General features: G+C 42.2%; 2 protein-coding genes across 3 annotated transcripts in view; both read left to right on the top strand.

Moving 5' to 3' along the window:
- LOC122559598 (cystine/glutamate transporter-like) overlaps positions 1-6,809 on the top strand; it is an 80,819-nt gene extending 74,010 nt beyond the window's left edge. For both annotated transcript variants that reach the window (XR_006314478.2, XM_043709354.2), the window contains exon 12: positions 3,712-6,809. Coding sequence is in view for 1 of the 2 variants with exons in the window: in XM_043709354.2 (XP_043565289.1) it covers positions 3,712-3,776 (65 nt within the window). In the remaining variant the exon portion in view is untranslated. The remainder of the gene's footprint in view (positions 1-3,711) is intronic.
- A 6,102-nt stretch (positions 6,810-12,911) lies between these two features.
- LOC122559599 (uncharacterized) overlaps positions 12,912-20,392 on the top strand; it is a 121,184-nt gene continuing 113,703 nt past the window's right edge. The window contains exon 1 of the mRNA XM_043709359.2: positions 12,912-12,931. The gene's annotated coding sequence lies outside the window, so the exon portion shown is untranslated. The remainder of the gene's footprint in view (positions 12,932-20,392) is intronic.

Below are 20,392 nucleotides of genomic sequence, written 5' to 3'. Positions count from 1 at the left end.
GATTACTCCCGGTGCTTGAGCTAGTGAGGGCAGGAATAGGAGGATAGAGCAGATTAATGCATGGCTGAGCAGCTGGTGTATCGGAGAAGGATTCACATTTTTGGATCAATGAAATCTCTTTTGGGGTAGAAGTGGCCTGTACAAGAAGGACGGATTGCACCTAAATTGGAAGGGGACTAATATACTGGCAGGGAAATTTGCTAGAACTGCTTGGGAGGATTTAAACTAGTAAGGTAGGGGGGGGTGGGACCCAGGGAGATAGTGAAGAAAGCGATCAATCTGAGACTGGTACAGTTGAGAACAGAAACAAGTCAAACAGTCAGGGAAGGAGGGACAAGGTAGGACAAATAAATTAAACTGCATTTATTTCAATGCAAGAGGCCTAACAGGGAAGGCAGATGAACTCAGGGCATGGTTAGGAATATGGGAATGGGATATCATAGCAATTACAGAAACATGGCTCAGGGATGGGCAGGACTGGCAGCTTAATGTTCCAGGATACAAATGCTACAGGAAGGAAGAAAGGGAGGCACGAGAGGAGGGAGAGTTGCGTTTTTGATAAGGGATAGCAGTACAGCTGTGCTGAGGGAGGATATTCCCGGAAATACATCCAGGGAAGTTATTTGGGTGGAACTGAGAAATAAGAAAGGGATGATCACCTTATTAGGATTGTATTATAGACCGCCTAAAAGTCAGAGGGAAATTGAGAAACAAATTTGTAAGGAGGTCTCAGCTATCTGTAAGAATAATAGGGTGGTTATGGTAGGGAATTTTAACTTTCCAAACATAGACTGGGACTGCCATTGTGTTAAGGGTTTAGATGGAGAGGAATTTGTTAAGTGTGTACAAGAAATTTTTCTGATTCAGTAAGTGAAGAGAAGATGCAAAACTTGACCGACTCTTGGGAAACAAGGCATGGCAGTGACTGAAGTGTCAATGTGGGAGCACTTTGGGGCCAGCGACCATAATTCTATTAGATTTAAAATGATGGAAAAGGATTGACCAGATCTAAAAGTTGAAGTTCTAAATTGGAGAAAGGCTAATTTTGACGGTATTAGGCAAGAACTTTCAAAATCAGATTGGGGCAAACGTTCGCAGGTAAAGGGACGGCTGGAAAATGGGAAGCCTTCAGAAATGAGATAACAAGAATCCAGAGAAAGTATATTCCTGTCAGGGTGAAAGGAAAGGCTCGTAGGTATAGGGAATGCTGGATAACTAAAGAAATTGAGGGTTTGCTTAAGAAAAAGAAGGAAGCATATGGCGGCACGGTGGTTAGCACCGCTGCCTCACAGCGCCAGAGACCCGGGTTCAATTCCCACCTCAGGCAACTGTCTGTGTGGAGTTTGCACATTCTCCCCGTGTCTGTGTGGGTTTCCTCCAGGTGCTCCGGTTTCCTCCCACAGTCCAAAAGTGTGCAGGTTAGGTGAATTGGCCATGCTAAATTGCCCGTAGTGGTAGGTGAAGTGGCAAATGTAGGGGAATGGCTCTGGGTGGGTTGCTCTTCAGAGGATCGGCATGAACTTGTTGGACTGAAGGGCCTGTTTCCACACTGTAAGTAATCTAAATCTAAATATGTCAGGTATAGACAAGAAAGATCAAGTGAATCCTTAGAAGAGTATAAAGGCAGTAAGAGTGTTCTTAAGAGGGAAATCAGGAGGGCAAAAAGGCAAACAGAATTAAGGAGAATCCAAAGGGTGTTTACTTACAAATACATTAAGGACAAAAGGGTAACTAGGGAGAGAGTAGGGCCCCTCAACGATCAGTAAGGCGGCCTCTGTGTGGAGCCACAGAAAATAGGGGAGACACTAAATGAGTATTTTGCATTAGTATTTATGATGGAAAAGGACATGGAAGATATAGAATGTAGGGAAATAGATGGTGATATCATGAAAAATGTTCAGATTACAGAAGGGGAAGTGATGGATGTCTTGAAATGCATACAAGTGGATAAATGCCCAGGACCTGATCAGGTGTACCCGAGAACTCTGTGGGAAGCTAGGGAAGTGAATGCTGGGCCTCTTGCTGAGATATTTGCATCATTGATAGTCACAGGTGAGGTGCCAGAAGACTGGAGGTTAGCTAATGTGCTGCCACTGTTTAAGAAGGGTGGTAAGGACAAGCCAGGGAACTATAGACCAATGAGCCTGACGTCAGTGGTGGGCAAGTTGTTGGAGGGCAGCCTGAGGGACAGGATGTACATGTATTTGGAAAGGCAAGGATTGATTGACTGATAGTCAATATGGTTTTGTGCGTGGGAAATCATGTCTCACAAACTTGATAGAAGTTTTTGAAGAAGTAACAAAGAAGATTGATGAGGGCAGAGCGGTAGATGTCATCTATATGGACTTCAGTAAGGCGTTCATCAAGGTTCCCCATGGGAGACTGATGAGCAAGGTTAGATCTCACAGAATACAGGGAGAACTAGCCATTTGGATACAGAACTGGCTCAACGGTAGAAGACAGAGGTGGTGGTGGAGGGTTGTTTTTCAGACTGGAGGCCAGTGACCAGTGGAGTGCCACAAGGATCGGTGGCACTTTTCGTCATTTATATAAATGATTTGGGTGTGAGCATAAGAGGAATGCTGAGTAAGTTTGCAGATGACACCAAACTTGCAGGTGTAGTGGACAGCAAAGAAGGTTACCTCAGATTACAACAGGATCTTGATCAGACGGGCTATTGAGCTGAGAACTGGCAGATGGAGTTGAATTCAGATAAATGTGAGGTGCTGCATTTTGAGAAAGCAAATCTTATCAGAACTTATACACTTAATGGTAAGGTCCTAGGGAGTGGTGCTAAACAAAGAGACCTTGAGTGCAGGTTCATAGCTCCTTGAGAGTGGAGTCGCAGATAGATAGGATAGTTTGGTATATTTTCCTTTATCGGTCAGAGTATTGAGTACAGGAGTTGGGAGGTCATGTTGTGGCTGTACAGGACATTGGTTAGACCACTGTTGGAATATTGCATGCAATTCTGGTCTCCTTCCTATTGGAAAGATGTTGTGAAACTTGAAAGGGTTCAGAAAAGATTTACAAGGATGTTGCCAGGGTTGGAGGATTTGAGCTATTGGGAGAGGTTGAATGGGCTAGAGCTGTTTTCCCTGAAGCGATGGAGGCTGAGGGGTGACCTTCTAGAGATTTACAAAATCATGAGGGGCATGGATAGGATAAATAGACAAAATCTTTTTCCTGGGGTTAGGGAGTCCAGAACTAGAGGGCATAGGTTTAGGGTGAGAGGGGAAAGATATAAAAGAGACCCAAGGGGCAACATTTTCATGCAGTGGGTGGTACATGTATGGAATGAGCTGCCAGAGGAAGTGGTGGAGGCTGGTACAATTACAGCATTTAAAAGGCATCTGGTCGGTTATGTGAATAGGAAGGGTTTAGAGGGATATGGGCTGGGTGCTGGTAGGTGGGTCTAGATTGGGTTGGGATATCTAGTCGGCATGGACGGGTTGGACCAAAGGGTCGGTTTCCGTGCTGTACACCTCTGTGACTCCAAATCATTACACTACCACACATCCACAATCTATCAGATTATCATTTAAAGAAGCAATTGGGCTCATTGATACTCCACTTAATGGAAAGAACCATCATTAACTTCAATATTCTGATATGTTTATTTGATGAAAATTTCTTTCAATATGCTTTAATCTATTTGACTTTTACAGGTTCTAGTTCTTCAATATTAGACTGTATCTACTTGCTTTTCAGATATTTTCACTCTCAAACTGCAGATTTTAATGGAAGTGGTTCAACAGGAGATTGTGACTTTCTGAGAATCAGTAACAGAGAGCACTCAAATCTTTCTGCACATTTATCGCTGCAAGAGACTCTCAACAAAGCATGCCATCTGAGGGATAGGATATGATCATTATGTGAGAAATGCACTCTTGCTAATTCTGTTACATTAAATAGTTCTGTGTTAACTTCGCTAGCTCAATTCTTTCGTGACTAATTGCTTGAATTATACAACAGGAAGGTGGGTGCTAAGTAAATTAGACTTAGTTGTCAGAGATGGAGGACTTATTATTACATAGCAACAAACTGGGGAGAAAGTATTAAATAAAGAAAAGTATAACATTAAAAAGAGAAGGAAGTAGTAGTTGTCAGTTTTCTTAATATTTTCATGCAGAATGGATTACTGTGAAATGCAATGATTGTTGGTACATATGCAAACTGATCAACTGATTAAAAACATTTGGTGGCCCAAACATTGAGGCTCCAATTTACATAAATTAAGTACAGAGAAGAGACCATTCTTTCCATCATATCCATGCCAACCCTCTGCAATAGCAACACTCCTCGTTCCATTCCCTGCAATTTCCCTGGAAGCCTGCAAATATTTTCAAATAATTATCCAGTTTGCTCTCAATCTCAATTCCTCAATTGAATTTTCCTCCACCAGAATGTTCCTCTACCAGACTCTCAGGCAATGCATCCCAGATCCAAATTATTCACTCTGTAATAACGCTTTTGTATTGCTGTAAACAGCCATGTTTTGTTGAGGCTTTCATCTTGTAATTATGAAGACAATTGAGAAGAGGACTAATTTAAGGGGAAACTAACTTCTATATGTATGAGAAGGAAATGCTGATTGGTTAACAAATGGACTCTGATTGGTAGAGGAGTTACCATGCAGAATGTGCCAGCTATGATGACACTATCTGTCAGTTTTAAACCAGGCAGGTTAACTCTGATTGGGTAAGACATTACCCTGAGAGATCGCTAAGCAAATTGCTGGCACGTATTTGTTGAGTTGATATGGGTATACTGCATTCTTGTTTTTATTCATTAATGGGATGTGGGCTTCATTGACTGGGCCAGTATTTATTGCCCAGCTCTAGTTGTTCTTGAGAGGTAATAGCGAGCTGCTTTCTTGAACTCCTGCAGTTCATTTGATACAGGTACAACTGCCATGCTGTTACAGAGGGAATTCCAGGATTTCAACTTAGCAATACTGAAGGAAGAGCAGTATATTTGCAAGTCAGGATGGTGGGTGGCTTGAAAGGAAAATTGCAGCGGTAGTGTTTTGTATTTGCTGCTCTTGTCCTTTTGCATTGAAGTAGTTATAGTTTTGCAAGTTGATCTCTAAGGGATCTTGGTGAATTTCTGCAGTGTCTCTTGTTGATGGTGGACATTGCTGCTGCTGCTGAGGATTTGTAGTGGAGGGACTGAATCTGCATGTAGGTTTGCTCGCTGAGCTGGAAGGTTCATGTTCAAATGTTTCGTCACCATACTAGGTACCATCTTCAGTGAGCCTCCGGTTGAAGTATTGTTTTTTTTAAATTAGATTACTTACAGTGTGGAAATAGGCCCTTTGGCCCAACAAGTCCACACCGACCCGCCCGAAGCGCAACCCACCCAGACCCATTCCCCTACATTTACCCCTTCACCTAACACTACGGGCAATTTAGCATGGCCAATTCACTTAACCTGCACATGTTTGGAGTGTGGGAGGAAACCAGAGCACCCGGAGGAAACCCATGCAGACACGGGGAGAATGTGCAAACTCCACACAGTCAGTTGCCTGAGGCGGGAATTGAACCCAGGTCTCTAGCGCTGTGAGGCAGCAGTGCTAACCACTGTGCCACCATGCTGTTCCTGGTGATGATTCCTGCTTTCTATTTATGTGTTTGCGTTGGTGATGTCATTTCCTATTGTGAAGTCATTTCCTGTTCTTTATCTCAGGGAGTGGTAAATCAGGTCCAAGTCAATGTGTTTGTTGATAGAGTTCTGGTTGGAATGCCGTGCTTCTAGGTGTCTCTGTTGGCTTGTCCTAGGATGGATGTGTTGTCCTAGTCGAAGTGGTGTCTTTCCTCGTCTGTATGTAAGGATATTAATGAAAGAGGGTCATGCCGTTTTGTGGGTAGTTGGTGTTCATGTAGTCTGGTAGCTAGTTTTTTTCCTGTTTGTCCAATGTAGTGTTTGTTACAGTCCTTGCACGGTATTTTGTAAATGACATTAGTTTTGCTTGTTGTCTGTATAGGATCTTTCAAGTTTATTAGCTGCTGTTTTAATGTGTTGGTGGGTTTGTGGGCTACCATGATGCCAAGGGGTCTGAGTAGTCTGGCAGTCACCACAGGAAATGACATCACCAACCCAAAGAAACTCAAATGTATAAATAGAAAGCAGGAATCATCAGCAATGCTTTATCCGGAGGCTCACTGAAGTTGTTACCTAGTAGGTTGACGAAACATCTGAACATGACCTTTCCAGCTCAGCGAGCAAGCCTACATCCAGAACCTCAACCTGAGCTACAAATCTTAGAGGGACTGAATGTCTGCGAATGTGGTGCCAATCTTGACACTTGATGGTGTTAACTTTCTTCAGAACTGCATGAATCGAAAAAAAATGGTGAGTACTCCAACAAAATCCTGACTTGTGCCTTGTAAAGGATGGACAGGTTTTGGGAAGTTGGAAGGTGAATTATTCACTGCAGAGTTCCTAGCATTTGACCTGTTCTTGTAACCATTGTATTTATCTGGCTAGACCAGTTCAGTTTTTTGTCAAGATTAGACTGCTGCTGGAAAAGCACAGCAGCTCAGGCAGCATCCGAGGAAAATCGATATTTTGGGCGAAAGCCTTTCATCAGGACTGAAGGCAGGGAGCCTCCAGGGTGGAGAGATAAATGGGAGGGGAGTGGGGCTGGGGAAAAGGTAGCAAAGAGTCAGAGAAGATGACCTGGGGATTGAAGAGAAAGACACTCACAGATTCTTATGGAGAAAGGAGGAGAACTTCAAGGTAGGCATCCTTGCAAGAGGATTCGAAATAAGGTTAAAATCAACTAGGCAAAAGTGAGGACTGCAGATGCTGGAAATCAGAGTCAAGATTAGAGTGCTGCTGGAAAAGCATAACCTGTCAGGCAGCATCCAAGGAGCAGGAAAATCAATGTTTCGGGCAAAAGCCCTCAGCCCTACCCCCCTCCCATTTATCTCTCCACGCTGGAGGCTCCCTGTCTTCAGTCCTGATGAAGTGCTTTTACCTGAAACGGCGATTTTCCTGCTCCTCGAATGCTGCCTGACAGGTTGTGCTTTTCCAGCAGCACTCTAATCTTGACTCTGATTTCCAGCATCTGCAGTCCTCACTTTTGCCCAGTTCAGTTTTTTGGTCAATGGTAATTCGCAGGATTTTGATAGCAGAGAATCCAGAGATGGTTATGCCACTGAATATTAAGGGATAATTCTTCAGTTCTCTTTTATTGGAAATGATGATGTTCCTGCCAATAGAGGGTCCATAACTAAGGGGCATTGATTTAAAGTCAAGGGCAATAGGTTAAGAAGGGATTTTTGCACCAGATGGGTGATGGATATCTGGAAATTACTGCCTGAAAGTGTGAAAGAGGCAGGAATCATCACAACAATTCAGTGTTTGAATGATTACTTGCTATGCTATGGCATAAAAGGCAACAGGCCAAGTTTTGGAAAACAGACTAAAGAAGATAGGTGTTGATGATGAATACTCACGATGGGCTGAAGGGCCTTTTTCTTGCTGCAGCCCTATAACAAGATAGATATTTCTGATGTGTGTTCCATGTTTATTAAGACTTAAGTGTCAGCCCAGGCCTGGGTATTGTCCAGATATTGTTGTGTTTTAGCATGGGCTGCTTCAGTGGCTGAGGAGTCATAAATGGTGCTGAACATTGTGCACTCATTGGTGAACATCCCCACTTCTGACCTTTATAATGAAGGGAAGGTCATTGATGAAGCAGCTGAAGATGGTTGGGCCTAGTACACTATCCTGAGAAACTCCTGTAGGATTGTCCTGGAGCTGAGATGAACCATCTCCAATAATTTCAACCATCTTCCTCTGTGCCAGGAACAACTCCAATCAGTGGAGAGCTTTCCCCCAGTACCCTTTGACACCAGTTTAACAAAACTCTTTGATGAGACAGTTAATCAAATGCAGCCATGATCCCAAGGTCCGTCAATCATACCTCACCTCTGGAATTCAACACTTCTATTCATGTTTGAACCAAGATTTTCATAAGGTTCAGGAGCTGAATGACACTGACAGAACCCAGACTGAGCTGCTGCAGTAGATGTAAGACAACCGGCATTTGCCACAAACAAGATGCTGATGTCAAGTCAATCAGACATTCTGTCTATTACACAAATGAGTAATGTGATATGAATTTTGGTGCCAGTGCTGTACCAGGTACATAGGTAATACATCTCAAACACTAATACATCATATTAAACAGCTTACCTCTTTGATTGTTCACAACAAGGAAATGACTGTACACAAACAGCCTGGATATGGAATCCTGTAACACATTATCCAACATTGTATATGATAGCACAATTGGCAAACATTTGGTGGATAATGTTTAATTACACTGACAATCAATTCAAAAAATTAATCAAAGCCTTACAATTAACTGTCAATCATATTTAACCAGTGCATTCTCCATAGCATCACCTCTACCAGTCAGGAGTTCACTTGCCAAACAGTCAACACTCTCATTCAGTATAAACATTGGCCTTCCCCTTGAACTGAAATCCTTGCAAATTATCCTGATGAGTGCAAGATGAAAGGCCTTGGCAAAATTGTGTCTTCTTTCAGCAATAAAAATGCTGTTCTTTCATGTCCATGGGTCAGATTTAACGAGATGCTAGAATTTCCACACCAAATCCTCCTGGTGAAAGTGTCAAGGGTGAATTCATTCCCACTTCAGTGGCTCACTACATGACTCAGAGCTATTGCTTGTCTTGACGTGAAACAGCTGCCACAATTTGGGCAGGATGGCCTGCTGTTAACTAATCAAATGGCTAACCTCCAGCTGCTTCTCAACTCCACAGGATTCTCAGAAATTAATTACCATAACCCCATGGCCAGCAGCAGTTCCTTTGATTCCTTGATCAACTGTCTTCAATTGCTTAGTTTCTCAGGCAAAGTCTCCTGGTTCATATAACTTCTTGTGTTTTCTTAATTATTTCTAGCTTCTGTTATTTTTCTCCAAATTCATTGCTAACCAGATTTGGAACGTCCCTCAAAGTTGTACGAGACTCTTATTTTATAGGCCCATAGACTCCCATGAGTCCCAGTTTACCTCACACTTCCAATGACCTGGATGGTCTTTTAATTGTTTAAACAAATCAGTGGGCTGAGTCAACATTGGGCAGCTAGGCCTGCTGGGAAATGGAATTCTCAACTTCTGCATGCAAACACATTCTGACCCCATTCTGCCTTTTGCTATTTAAATATCTATAGAAAGCTTTTTTGTGCAATTTTCATTTCAAGACTTTTCCTATAATCGACTTTTTGCTTCTCTATTTTTCATTTCCTATCAGAATCTTTAATATATGCAGCCTGGTTCCCAATTGCATAATCCACCCGAGATATGTTATACTCACCATAATCTAATTCACCTTACTCTACATCGTTTTAATCATTCAGGGAACTCTGAATCTTTTATCCTATATTCACTCATCAGGAAAATGTACCTCAAATGTACCTGAATTATCTTCTGTTTTAAAAAAATTGTTTAGTTACAATTTTACCAGCTGCTCTTTAATTCTCATTAACCTAGACGGGATCCATTCTTACTTCATTGAAGTTGGTCCTCCCCCAATTAATTAATTTTACTCTGGATTGTTTCTTGCTCTTTTCAAAGCCAATCTGAACCTTATGAAGCTGTGATCACTGCCCCTAAATGTTCCCCTGCTGATGATTTGATCAGAAATATACCAATGTAGAAATTTTCCTGAATGGATTTATTAAACTCATGACCCTCTTTGCCAGTTACATAAACACCAGCCCAGTCTATAATAACACAGCTAATGTTTCCCATTACAATTACTCTATAACTATTACACTTTTGTAATGTCCTCCCAAATTTGTACAACTATACTTTTCTCATATTTGGCAGATAGTAGAATACTTACATTAATATAAGGTACCTACATTGTTTCTTTGCTCTAATGAAATATATTCTATCTATGACCACTCAAAGATATCCTCCCTCTACGCACCTTCCCACCTTTCTTTATTTCCCTATTTCCTGAGCATCTTATATCTAGGCCATTTCATTCTCAGTTCTGTGCTCTTTGTGCCTTGTCTCTATTTCCACATAGCTATCTTCAACTGCAGATGTAAGCCTCACCACTCTTACTTAAAATATTCCATTCTTTCACATACTTGCATAATAATCCTAACTTAGATCGTATGGTATTCAGTCTTACCCTGACCCAATCTAGTAAGTTACTATTTCTTATTCCAATACTATCTGTCTCTATGAATCATGTAGAGGTATTCCTCGAGAATGTGACCTCCTGTTCATACACCTCTGAGTTAGTTTAAACTTACTCCAATAGCAATAGCAAATTGCATCATGCCTGACCTCTTCAGGTCACATCCAAAACATGTCCCAGTGTCCCAGGCATCTAAAGTTCTCTCACCTCTACAAACTCTCCAACCACTTATTGATTTGCTGTGTCATATTTCAAAACTCGCTTTCAAGTGGTACTGGGAGTATTTATAAATCTCTAAATCTGGGAAACCACTTTTAAAGTGTCTTATTTTGTTTGAAATAGACCTTACTGTACATGTTTAAGCTTGATATGTATGGCAGATATCAACAAATGTTAGAATAACTACTTAAGTTTGTTGTCACAAGCTAGAAAGTGCCAACAAAGTGGTCAATAAAGATTCATACAGGCAAACTGGAATGTTAATTTTGCATTTTCACAAAATAAAACTGTATATTACTAAGATGTTTCCTCGCAATTTTGAGTCAATTCAAGACTGGTATGTACAAGTAATTCCCAGGATATTTTGGGATACAAAAGTGTTCATCAAATAAACCTGACCTTATGAACCACTTCAAAATTAAAACACTTCCAATAGTTGTATACATGTAATTCAGAAACACACAAGTGTGCTTGTGTTCATGCTGGTGATGGAGGAGCTGTGAATTGACAGGAAGAGGGACTCATTTATTTCAATACCACAGCTTCAAAATTGTGTGCATCCTCAAAATGATGACAACTCAGAAACAAACCGCAATGTAGACTGATGGCCAATAGCAGCATTGAGAATTCAGAGGCCAAATTACAATTTTGTTAACTATTACTGACAGAGCAGAATGTTGCAGCAGAATTTATGGAATGCTTCTTTATTTTTGCTTTGGATATGAATTGTGATTTAGTGTTGTTAAATGCTGGCTATTTAGTATCACAATTTGACACAGGTAGACTTCTCAACTTACCTCAGTGCACAATACTCATTTTTTCTTTGCTCAGTTTCTCACTAATATTCTCCTTCCTCTCCCCTTGAGGTCCAGCTGGTGTTTGTTTCATAAGGCATTTGACATGTAAGGGTACCTTAGAAGCTTTGGAATAGCTCTGTCCACTGATATATGAATTACTGTCTCTGGACAGAGCTAGTCAGTTTTTTTTCGATTAGATTAGATTAAATTCCCTACAGTGCGGAAACAGGCCCTTTGGCCCAACCAGTTGTTCTAGCTTTTTTGCTGGTTGTTAGTCAATTCTACAATCTATAGCCATGTAGAACAGACCTGGTTACTACCTCTAAAGAGATAACAATGTTTCCTATCCAGTGTTAATGTAGTTAACCCATCTTAAGTTAATGTACCCTGTTATCTTACTATTATATAATAAGCTACCTCGTTACTCAAGCACATTTCTCTTGTACCAAAGATTTATTAGTGCTTAGTCCTTCACAACTTAATACTGGTAGGCCCTGTAGACTAGGCTTTTAAGACGAGTTGCTGGCAGCAAATCTACCCAAAGAAGATCCCAGAAGAACCGTCTGCCAGCTGCAAGAACTTACAATAAAACACAACTCCACCTTGTTCATTTTCAAACCTTCAAGCCGCACATTTCTCAAGTGCTCTCCTAGCTGTTCTTTCCCCCTCCACTCTCTGTAAACAACAACTCAGCTGGATGCCACTTACTACGGTGGTGAAAGCTGACTGGGAGGAGATGGATGCAATTGTTACAACCTTCATCACTTCCACATACCAAGAACCATAAGATGTTTAACTACCTCACAATGGTGGCCAATGGAAGGAAAAGCTGTAGTGTGAGTACACACATTCCTGGCTGTAGTTATCACCAATTCCATCACTGGGTGGTGCACTACATGCTCAAGCACAAAGTCAGTGCATTGCAGTGCTAGGTCAACCCAATCAACAGGGTAGTTATTGTTGGATGGAAACTTCAGAGTGTCTCTGCCAACATCTACAATGCCCTTTTCCTCTTTGTAGGACTTTATTCCACTCCAGAGTTCTGAGTCCCAAGGTGACTAAACAGTCCAGTGGTGGAAGTGCACACTCTGCCACAAGTGAGAAAGGTGACATTTGAAGAGGCAAGTACATGGAATGCACAAGTCTTTGCATGCTCTTTGTACTTGGCTATTGGAGATGTTTGAGCTGGATGGCACCTTCAACAGATGCTTTTCCCCCAGTTCAGGTGTCTTTAGGCAAGCGATTCTATTTACAGTTATTGAAAAGCATGTCCAAAACATCGATTCTCCTACTCCTCAGAAGCTGCCTGACCTGCTATGCTTTTCCAGCGCCATACTTTTCGACTCCGATCTCCAGCATCTGCAGTCCTCACTTTCTCCATTTCTTTACAGTTGTCCAGGATTTTAACACTGTAACCTTCCTGGCTAACAGTTGGGCTCATGATCGCAAAACCCTCTGAAGCTAGTGAATCTAACTCGAGAGTTCCCAGAGAAGAATTGTCTATTGGAAATGTAAATGACCCGGTAATTACTGAATACTTTAGCCACTCAGGGATTGTGAGAGCCTCTGACACACATCTCCCAGAAGAGTTCCTCGACCCCAGTGACACCAGAGAAATCCCCAGAATTGTTACAGTGGAACAGAGCGATTTGATTGGCTGGAAGTTTCAATCCTGTCAGGTCACAGTTCATCGTTTATGGATACATTGCCCGAGGGATTGGAAAGGTAGGTAAGAGAACATGGGGCAACTGTTAGTCAGAAGATTTGTTTATCAAGTTAATTTCAAAAGAACCAAATGTGTAAATCTCTCGGCAAGATCCAGGGGCCGAGCGAACTGAGAAGTTTAAAGCGGAAAAGGAGTGGGACTAACAGCGTACAGATTGCGTGCAAGGCCTTCTGACTTTAATGTGAAAAAACAGCATTAACTGATGGCCTTGTGTCAGTTTATCAGAAACATAAAACAATTTCACTGCAAAAAGGGGAGCCGATTAAAAAAAAAATCGATTTGTGAGATCGGTGCAAAGGTCGTACTTATGTGCAGCTTGGGCATAGTGCACGCAGGGGCCCCACTCGGGGCAGAGTATTCCAGTCATTAGGAGCTAATAATAAATTGCTGATCTTTGCAGAACTGGATTGCAGTGAGGTCCGTGTCCAACTGGAAACGTGAGTACGAAGGATTAGTGCGGAACTGTGTTCGAATCAACAACTTGCAGCACAGACACTAGCTGACGAATGCTGGAACTGCAGTTACACACAATCAGATTTTGTAGGCCAACTTGTACTCATTGCTGCCACACCGTTGTTTCTCTGTGATGAGTTCATGGAGACCTACTCTTGATCGTTAGTATTTTTTTAAAAATATAAATAAGAACGTGAGGTCTTGGAATCCAGCAGTGAAATTCCTCTGGGTTCCCAATGGACATAAGTGTTTTAAATAACTGATTTCTTTTGAAGCAGCAAAAATAACTTCGTCTGCTATCTCTAAAAACTACAGAAATCTGCTGTTTAAAACGTCCTGTCCTTTCCATGTCATGTTTATTTTCCACTTAACCTTTTGTAACATTTTGGATTGTTGTGTTAAGTACGAGTTTTGGGTAGTAAGTTTTCAGGTGACACCAAAATTGGTGCTATGGATAGGGCAGAAGGTTACCTCAAAGTACTAGGGGACCTTGGGCCAGTAGGCCGACGGATGGAGTTTACTTTAGATAAATGTGAGGAGTTGCATTTTGGAAAGGCAAATCAGGCAGGACTTAGACAGTTAAAGGTAAGGTCCTGGGGAGTGTTGCTGAACAAAGAGACCTTGGGGTGCAGGTTCATAGTTCCTTGAAAGTAGAGTCACAGGTTGATGAGATAGTGAAGAAGGTGTTTGATATGCTTACCTATATTGAGTATAGGAGTTGGAAGGTCATGTTGCCACTGTACAGTACATTGGTTAGGCCACTTTGAGAATACTGCACACAATTCTGGTCTCCCTACAATAGGAAGGAAGTTGTGAAACTTGAAATGGTTGGGAAAAGATTGACAAGGATTTTGCCAGGGTTGGAGGGTTTGAGCTACAGGGAGAGGCTGTATAGACGGGGGCTATTTTCCATGGAGTGTTGAAGTCTGAGGGGTGATCTTGTAGAGATTTATAAAATCATGAGAGGCATGGATAAGGTGAATAGCCAAGTTCTTTTCCCTGGGTTGGAAAGTCCAAACCTAGAGGGTATAGGTTTACAGTGAGAAGGGAAAGATTTAAAGGGATGTAAGGGACAATTTCCTCACACAGAAGGTGGTGCTTGTATGGAATGAGCTGCCAGAGGCAGTGGTAGAGGCTGGTACAATTGCAACATTTATAAGGATCTGAACGGTTATATGAATAGGAAACGTTTAGAAGGATATGGGCCAAATGCTAGCAAGTGGGATTCTATTAATGTAAGGTATCTGGTTGGCATGGATGAGTTGGACCAAAGCGTCTGTTTCCAGTTTGTACAGCACTGTGACTCTTAAGACTTGGTTAAAATTCAGTGCCATCCTGTATTTTCCCGTCTTTTCTGATCAGTTAAATTATTACTATTCTTCATTCTCACGGGCACCACAGTGACTCAGTGCTTAGCACTGTTGCCTCACAGCACAAGGGACTGGATTCGATTCCAACCTTGGGTGGCTGTCTGTGTGGAGTTTGCACTTTCTCCCCATGTCTGCATAGGTTTCCTCCAGGTGCTCCGGTTTCCTCCCACAGTCCAAAGATTTGCACATTTAGGTGGATTGGCCATACTAATTGCCTATACTGTCCGGGGCTGTGCAGGTTAGGTAGGTTAGCCATGGAAAATGCAAGGTTAGAGGGTTAGGGTAGTGGGGTGAGTCTGGGTGAGATGCTTTTCAGAGGGTCCAGGTCAACTCAGTGGGCCGAATGGCCTGTTTCCATAATGCAGGGATTCTATGATTCTCCTTGAGATTTGATATGTGAGGCTGCAAAGAGGGTTGTGAGAGGTCAATAGATTTCATACCTTTGCAATGGTAGGATACGATGATGCCATATAGCAACAACTGAAAAGATTTTGGCTCTACTATAATTCCAGTCTTATCAAACTGTCTGAATCTACCCTCTGAATCGATCAGGTAGGCCACAGCACCCACACACAGTAAGTTGCTATGGGCAGAGTTTTCACATTGGGTGCGATAAATGATCTGCACAAAAATTGCTGCCTTTTTTGATTTTCCACTACTTTGTAGATGTTATATTTGTTGATTTTCTCAAAAAAAAATGCAGTTGGACAGTGTTATCCTTGCTGTTTTCTCGATTTTGGTAGTTGTAGTTTTGGTAGATGTAGTTTGATTAGTATACTGGAAAGGGGGTTTGTGACAGAAATGAGCATTTTACATCACTGTTAATTCATCACCTGTATGTAATCTTTGTTTTAAATGAATGAAGATATCTTTTAAAAATGTACAGAATCATTTGTTAATTGCATAAGAGTACAGTTGTCAATTAGAATGATAGAGTCACAGAGATGTACAGCATGGAAACAGACTCTTCAGTCCAACCCGTCCACGCCGACCAGATATACCAACCCAATCTAGTCCCACCTGCCAGCACCCGGCCCATATCCCTCCAAACCCTTCCTATTCATATACCCATCCAGATGTCTTTTAAATGTTGCAATTGTACTAACCTCCACCACTTCCTTTGGCAGCTCATTCCATACACATACCACTGTGGTGTAAAATTCCAAGCAGTGGAATGTGGTGAAACGGTTAAAAATTATGTCCCAATACATGTGTGAATCTAACCGGAATGGAGGTGTTGCTTAGTCCCGTGTGAATCTTATTACACACCTCCCCGTGTGAATCTTCTTATCTGTATGTAACCAGAATGGAATGTGTTTTTTAGCCTTGCTCTGCTGTTTACATGAATGTTTATATCTGGAAAAGAGTATATCAGCTGGAAAAGTCTCCAGTTCGGTGAGTCTGCTCCGGGGTTACGTTTAACCGCCGAGCGTGGGTTGTTGGCAACCGCTCTACGAGAACTGACGGCTCCCAGTTCTGGTAACATGTAGAGTGAGTATAAGCCAGACCCGTTGTATGAGACCTAGTTGTGGCGACGCTGCGGGGAATAAAATGCCCATATTCTAGCAGACTCGCCTCTTGGTCGTTTGTTCTGTGTCAGACTACTCTCCTACGAACCTGACCTTGAGAATTTTTTAAAACAACCACCCTCTGCGTGAAAAAGTTGCCCCTTAGATCTCTTTTATATCTTTTCTCTCTCACCCTAAACCTATGCCCTCTAGTTCTGGACTCCCTGACCCCAGGGAAAAGACTTTGTCTATTTATCCTATCCATGCCCCTCATGTTTTTGTAAACCTCTATAAGGTCACCCCTCAGCCTCCAACGCTCCAGGGAAAACAGCCCTAGCCTAGTCAACTTCTCCCTAAAGCTCAAATCCTCCAACCCTGGCAACATCCTTGTAAATCTTTTTCTGATTCCTTTCAAGTTTCACAACATCTTTCTGATAGGAAGGAGATGAGACTTGCATGCAATATGCCAACATTGGCCTAACCAATGTCTTGTACAGCCGCAACATGACCTTCCAACTGCTATATTTAATACTCTGACCAATAAAGGAAAGCATCCAAATGCTGCCTTCACTATCCTATCTACCTGCGACTCCACTTTCAAGAAGCTATGAACTGCAATCCAAGGTCTCTTTGTTCAGCAAGACTCCCGAAGACCTTACATTAAGTGTACAAATCCTGCTAATATTTGCTTTCTCAAAATGCAGCACCTCACATTTATCAAAGTTAAACTCTATCTGCCACTTCTCAGCCCATTGGGCCATCTGATCAAGATCCTGTTGTAATCCGAGATAACCTTCTTTGCTGGCCACTGCACCTCCAATTTTGGTGTCATGTGCAAACTTACTAACTATACCTCTTATGCTCACAGCCAAAGCATTTATATAAATGACAAAAAGTAGTGGACCCAGCACCGATCCTTGTGGCACTCCACTGGTCACTGGCCTCCTTTTGAGCCAGTTCTGTATCCAAATGACTAGTTCTCCCTGTATTCCATGAGATCTAACCTTGTTCACCAGACTCCCACTGGGAACCTTGTCCAATGCCTTACTGAAGTCCATATAGATCATATCCACCGTTCTGCCCTCATCAACCCTCTTTGTTACTTCTACAAAAAACTCAATCAAGTTTGTGAGACACGATTTCTCACATACAAAGCCATGTTGGCTATCCCTAATCAGTCCTTGCCTTTCCAAATACCTATACATCCTGTCTCTCAGGATTCGCTCCAACAACTTGCCCACCACCGAGGTCAGGCTCACCGGTCTGTAGTTCCCTGGCTTGTCCTTACCACCTTTCTTAACAGTGGCAGCACGTTAGCCAACCTCCAGTCTTCCACCACCTCACATGTGACTATCGATGATACACATATCTCAGTGAGAGGCCCAGCAATTACTTCCTTAGCTTCCCACAGACTTCTAGGTTACGCCTGATCAGGTACTGGGAATTTATCCACATTTATGCATTTCAAATATCTTCCACGTCCTTTTCCACAGTAAATACTGATGCAAATACTTGTTTAGTATCTCCCCCATCTCCTGCAGCTCCACACAAAGGCTGGCTTGCTTATCCTTGAGGGGCCCTATTCTGTCCCTAGTTACCCTTTTGTCCTTCATGTATTTGTAAAAACCCTTTGGATTGTCCTTAACTCTATTTGCCAAAGCTATCTCATGTCCCCTTTTTGCCCTCCTGATTTCTCTCTCGAGTATACTCCTACTGCCTTTATACTCTTCTAAGGATTCACTCGATCTTTCCTGTCTATACTTGACATATGCTTCTTTCTTTTTCTTAACCAAACCCACAATTTCTTTAGTCATCCAGCATTTCCTATACCTACCAACCTTTTCTTTCACCTTGACAGGAATATACTTTCTCTGGATTCTTGTTATCTCATTTCTGAAGGCTTCCCATTTTCCAGCTGTCCCTTTACCTGCGAACATCTGCCCCCAATCAGTTCTTTTGAAAGTTCTTGCCTAATATCGTCAAAATTGGCCTTTCTCCAATTTAGAACGTCAACTTTTAGATCTGGTCTATCCTTTTCCATCACTATTTTAAAACTAATAGAATTATAGTCGCTGGCCCCAAAGTGCTCCCCCACTGACATCTCGGTCACCTGCCCTGCCTTATTTCCCCAAGAGTCAGACAAGTTTTGCACCTTCTCTAGTCGGTACATCCACATACTGAATCAGAAACTTTTCTTATACACACTTAACAAATTCCATTCCATCTAAACCCTTAACACTATGGCAGTCCCAGTCTATGTTTGGAAAGTTAAAATCCCCTACCATACCAACCTATTATTCTTACAGATAGCTGAGATCTTCTTACAAGTTTGTTTCTCAATTTCCCTCTGACTATTAGGGGGTCTATAATACAATCCCCAATAAGGTGACCATCCCTTTCTTATTTCTCAATTCCAACCAAATAACTTCCCTGGATGTATTTCCAGGAATATCCTCCCTCAGTACAACTGTAATGCTATCTCTTATCAAAAATGCCACTCCCCCTCCTCTCTTGCCTCCCTTTCTGTCATTCCTGTAGCATTTGTATCCGGAACATTAAGCTGCCAGTCCTGCCCATCCCTGAGCCATGTTTCTGTAATTGCTATGACATCCCAGTCCCATGTTCCTAACCATGCCCTGAGTTCATCTGCCTTCCCTGTTAGGCCCCTTGCATTGAAATAAATACAGTTTAATTAATCAGTCCTGCCTTCTTCTTTGCTTTGTCCCTGCCTGCCCTGACTGTTTGACTTGCCTTTGTTCTCAACTGTACCCGTCTCAGATTGACCTCTTTCTTCACTATCTCCCTGGGTCCCACCTCCCAACCTTACTAGTTTAAATCCTCCCAAGCAGCTCTACCACATCTCCCCTCCAGTATATTAGTCCCCTTCCAATTTAGGTGCAATCCGTCTTTCTTGTACAGTGATTTCTACCCCAAAACAGCTTCCAATGATCCAAAAATGTGAATCCTTCATCTGCTCTATCCTCCTATTCCTGCCCTCACTAGCTCGTAGCACTGGGAGTAATCCAGATATTACTACTCTCGAGGACCTCCTCTTTAAATTCCTGCCTAACTCTCTGTAATCTCCCTTCAGAATCTCAACCTTTTCCCTTCCTATGTCATTGGTTCCAATGTGTACAATGACCTCCTGCTGGCCCCTCTCCCCCTTGAGAATATTCTGCACCTCTCTGAGACATCCTTGATCCTGGCACCAGGGAAGCAACACACCATTCTGATTTTTCGCTGCTGGCCACAGAAACGTCTGTTTGTACCTTCGACTCGAGAGTCCCCTAAGGCTATCAATTGCTCGGAACCTGATGTACCTCTCAATACCTGAAACTTGGTTGTTCGTGCTACGTTCCCCTATGAATCCATCACCCCCTACATTTTCCAAAACAGCATACTTGTTTGAAATAGGGATAGCCACAGAAGACTCCTGCACTAACTGCCTACCTCTCTTACCTTTCCTGGAGTTAACCCATCTATGTGACTATATCTGAGACTTCCCCCTCCTTCCTATAACTGCCATTCATCACATCCCCTTGCTCTTGTAAATTCCTTGTTGCCTCTAACTGCCCCTCCAACTGATCCATTCAATCTGATAGGATTCATAACCAATGGCATTTATTGCCGATATAATCCTCAGTAACCCGTAAACTCTCCCTAAACTCCCACATCCGACAAGAAGAGCATATCACTCTACTGAAGGCCATTTTTGCTTTTTTCATCTACAGACCCAAATACTAGCACTGTCTTATTCCTCTACAAAACTCTGCTCCAGGTTAAATTAATACTTATGGCTTATATTTTAAGAGTAATGAAGAGACATAGCTCAATAAAACATATAATCAAGAAAGAACCCACTCTACTCACTACTGCTGACTTATTGTAAGGCCACACTTAAAACATCCAATTATCTGTTTCTGTGCTGTGACTTCTTCCAGACAGGTTCCTCCAAGATCAGCTGTGAATTTCATTGTTAATTTTCCCAGACGCACTCTGATGTCCAGTGATACATGAATTCAAACAGCAAAGGCAGTAACTGCTAACTGTCAGTTAACAATGTGGGTTTCTTTCTTCCTGTCTCTCTCCTGCACTGACCTCACCTTGTGCTTCCTTTGTCTGCTCTTTT

This window comes from Chiloscyllium plagiosum, unplaced genomic scaffold, assembly GCF_037043375.1.
Source record: "Chiloscyllium plagiosum isolate Xiang-an unplaced genomic scaffold, Cpla_swu_hap1 HiC_scaffold_19, whole genome shotgun sequence".
Lineage (NCBI taxonomy): Eukaryota > Metazoa > Chordata > Chondrichthyes > Orectolobiformes > Hemiscylliidae > Chiloscyllium > Chiloscyllium plagiosum.
The sequence above is the reverse complement of the archived record's forward strand: the minus strand, read 5'-3'. Positions and strand labels throughout refer to the sequence as shown.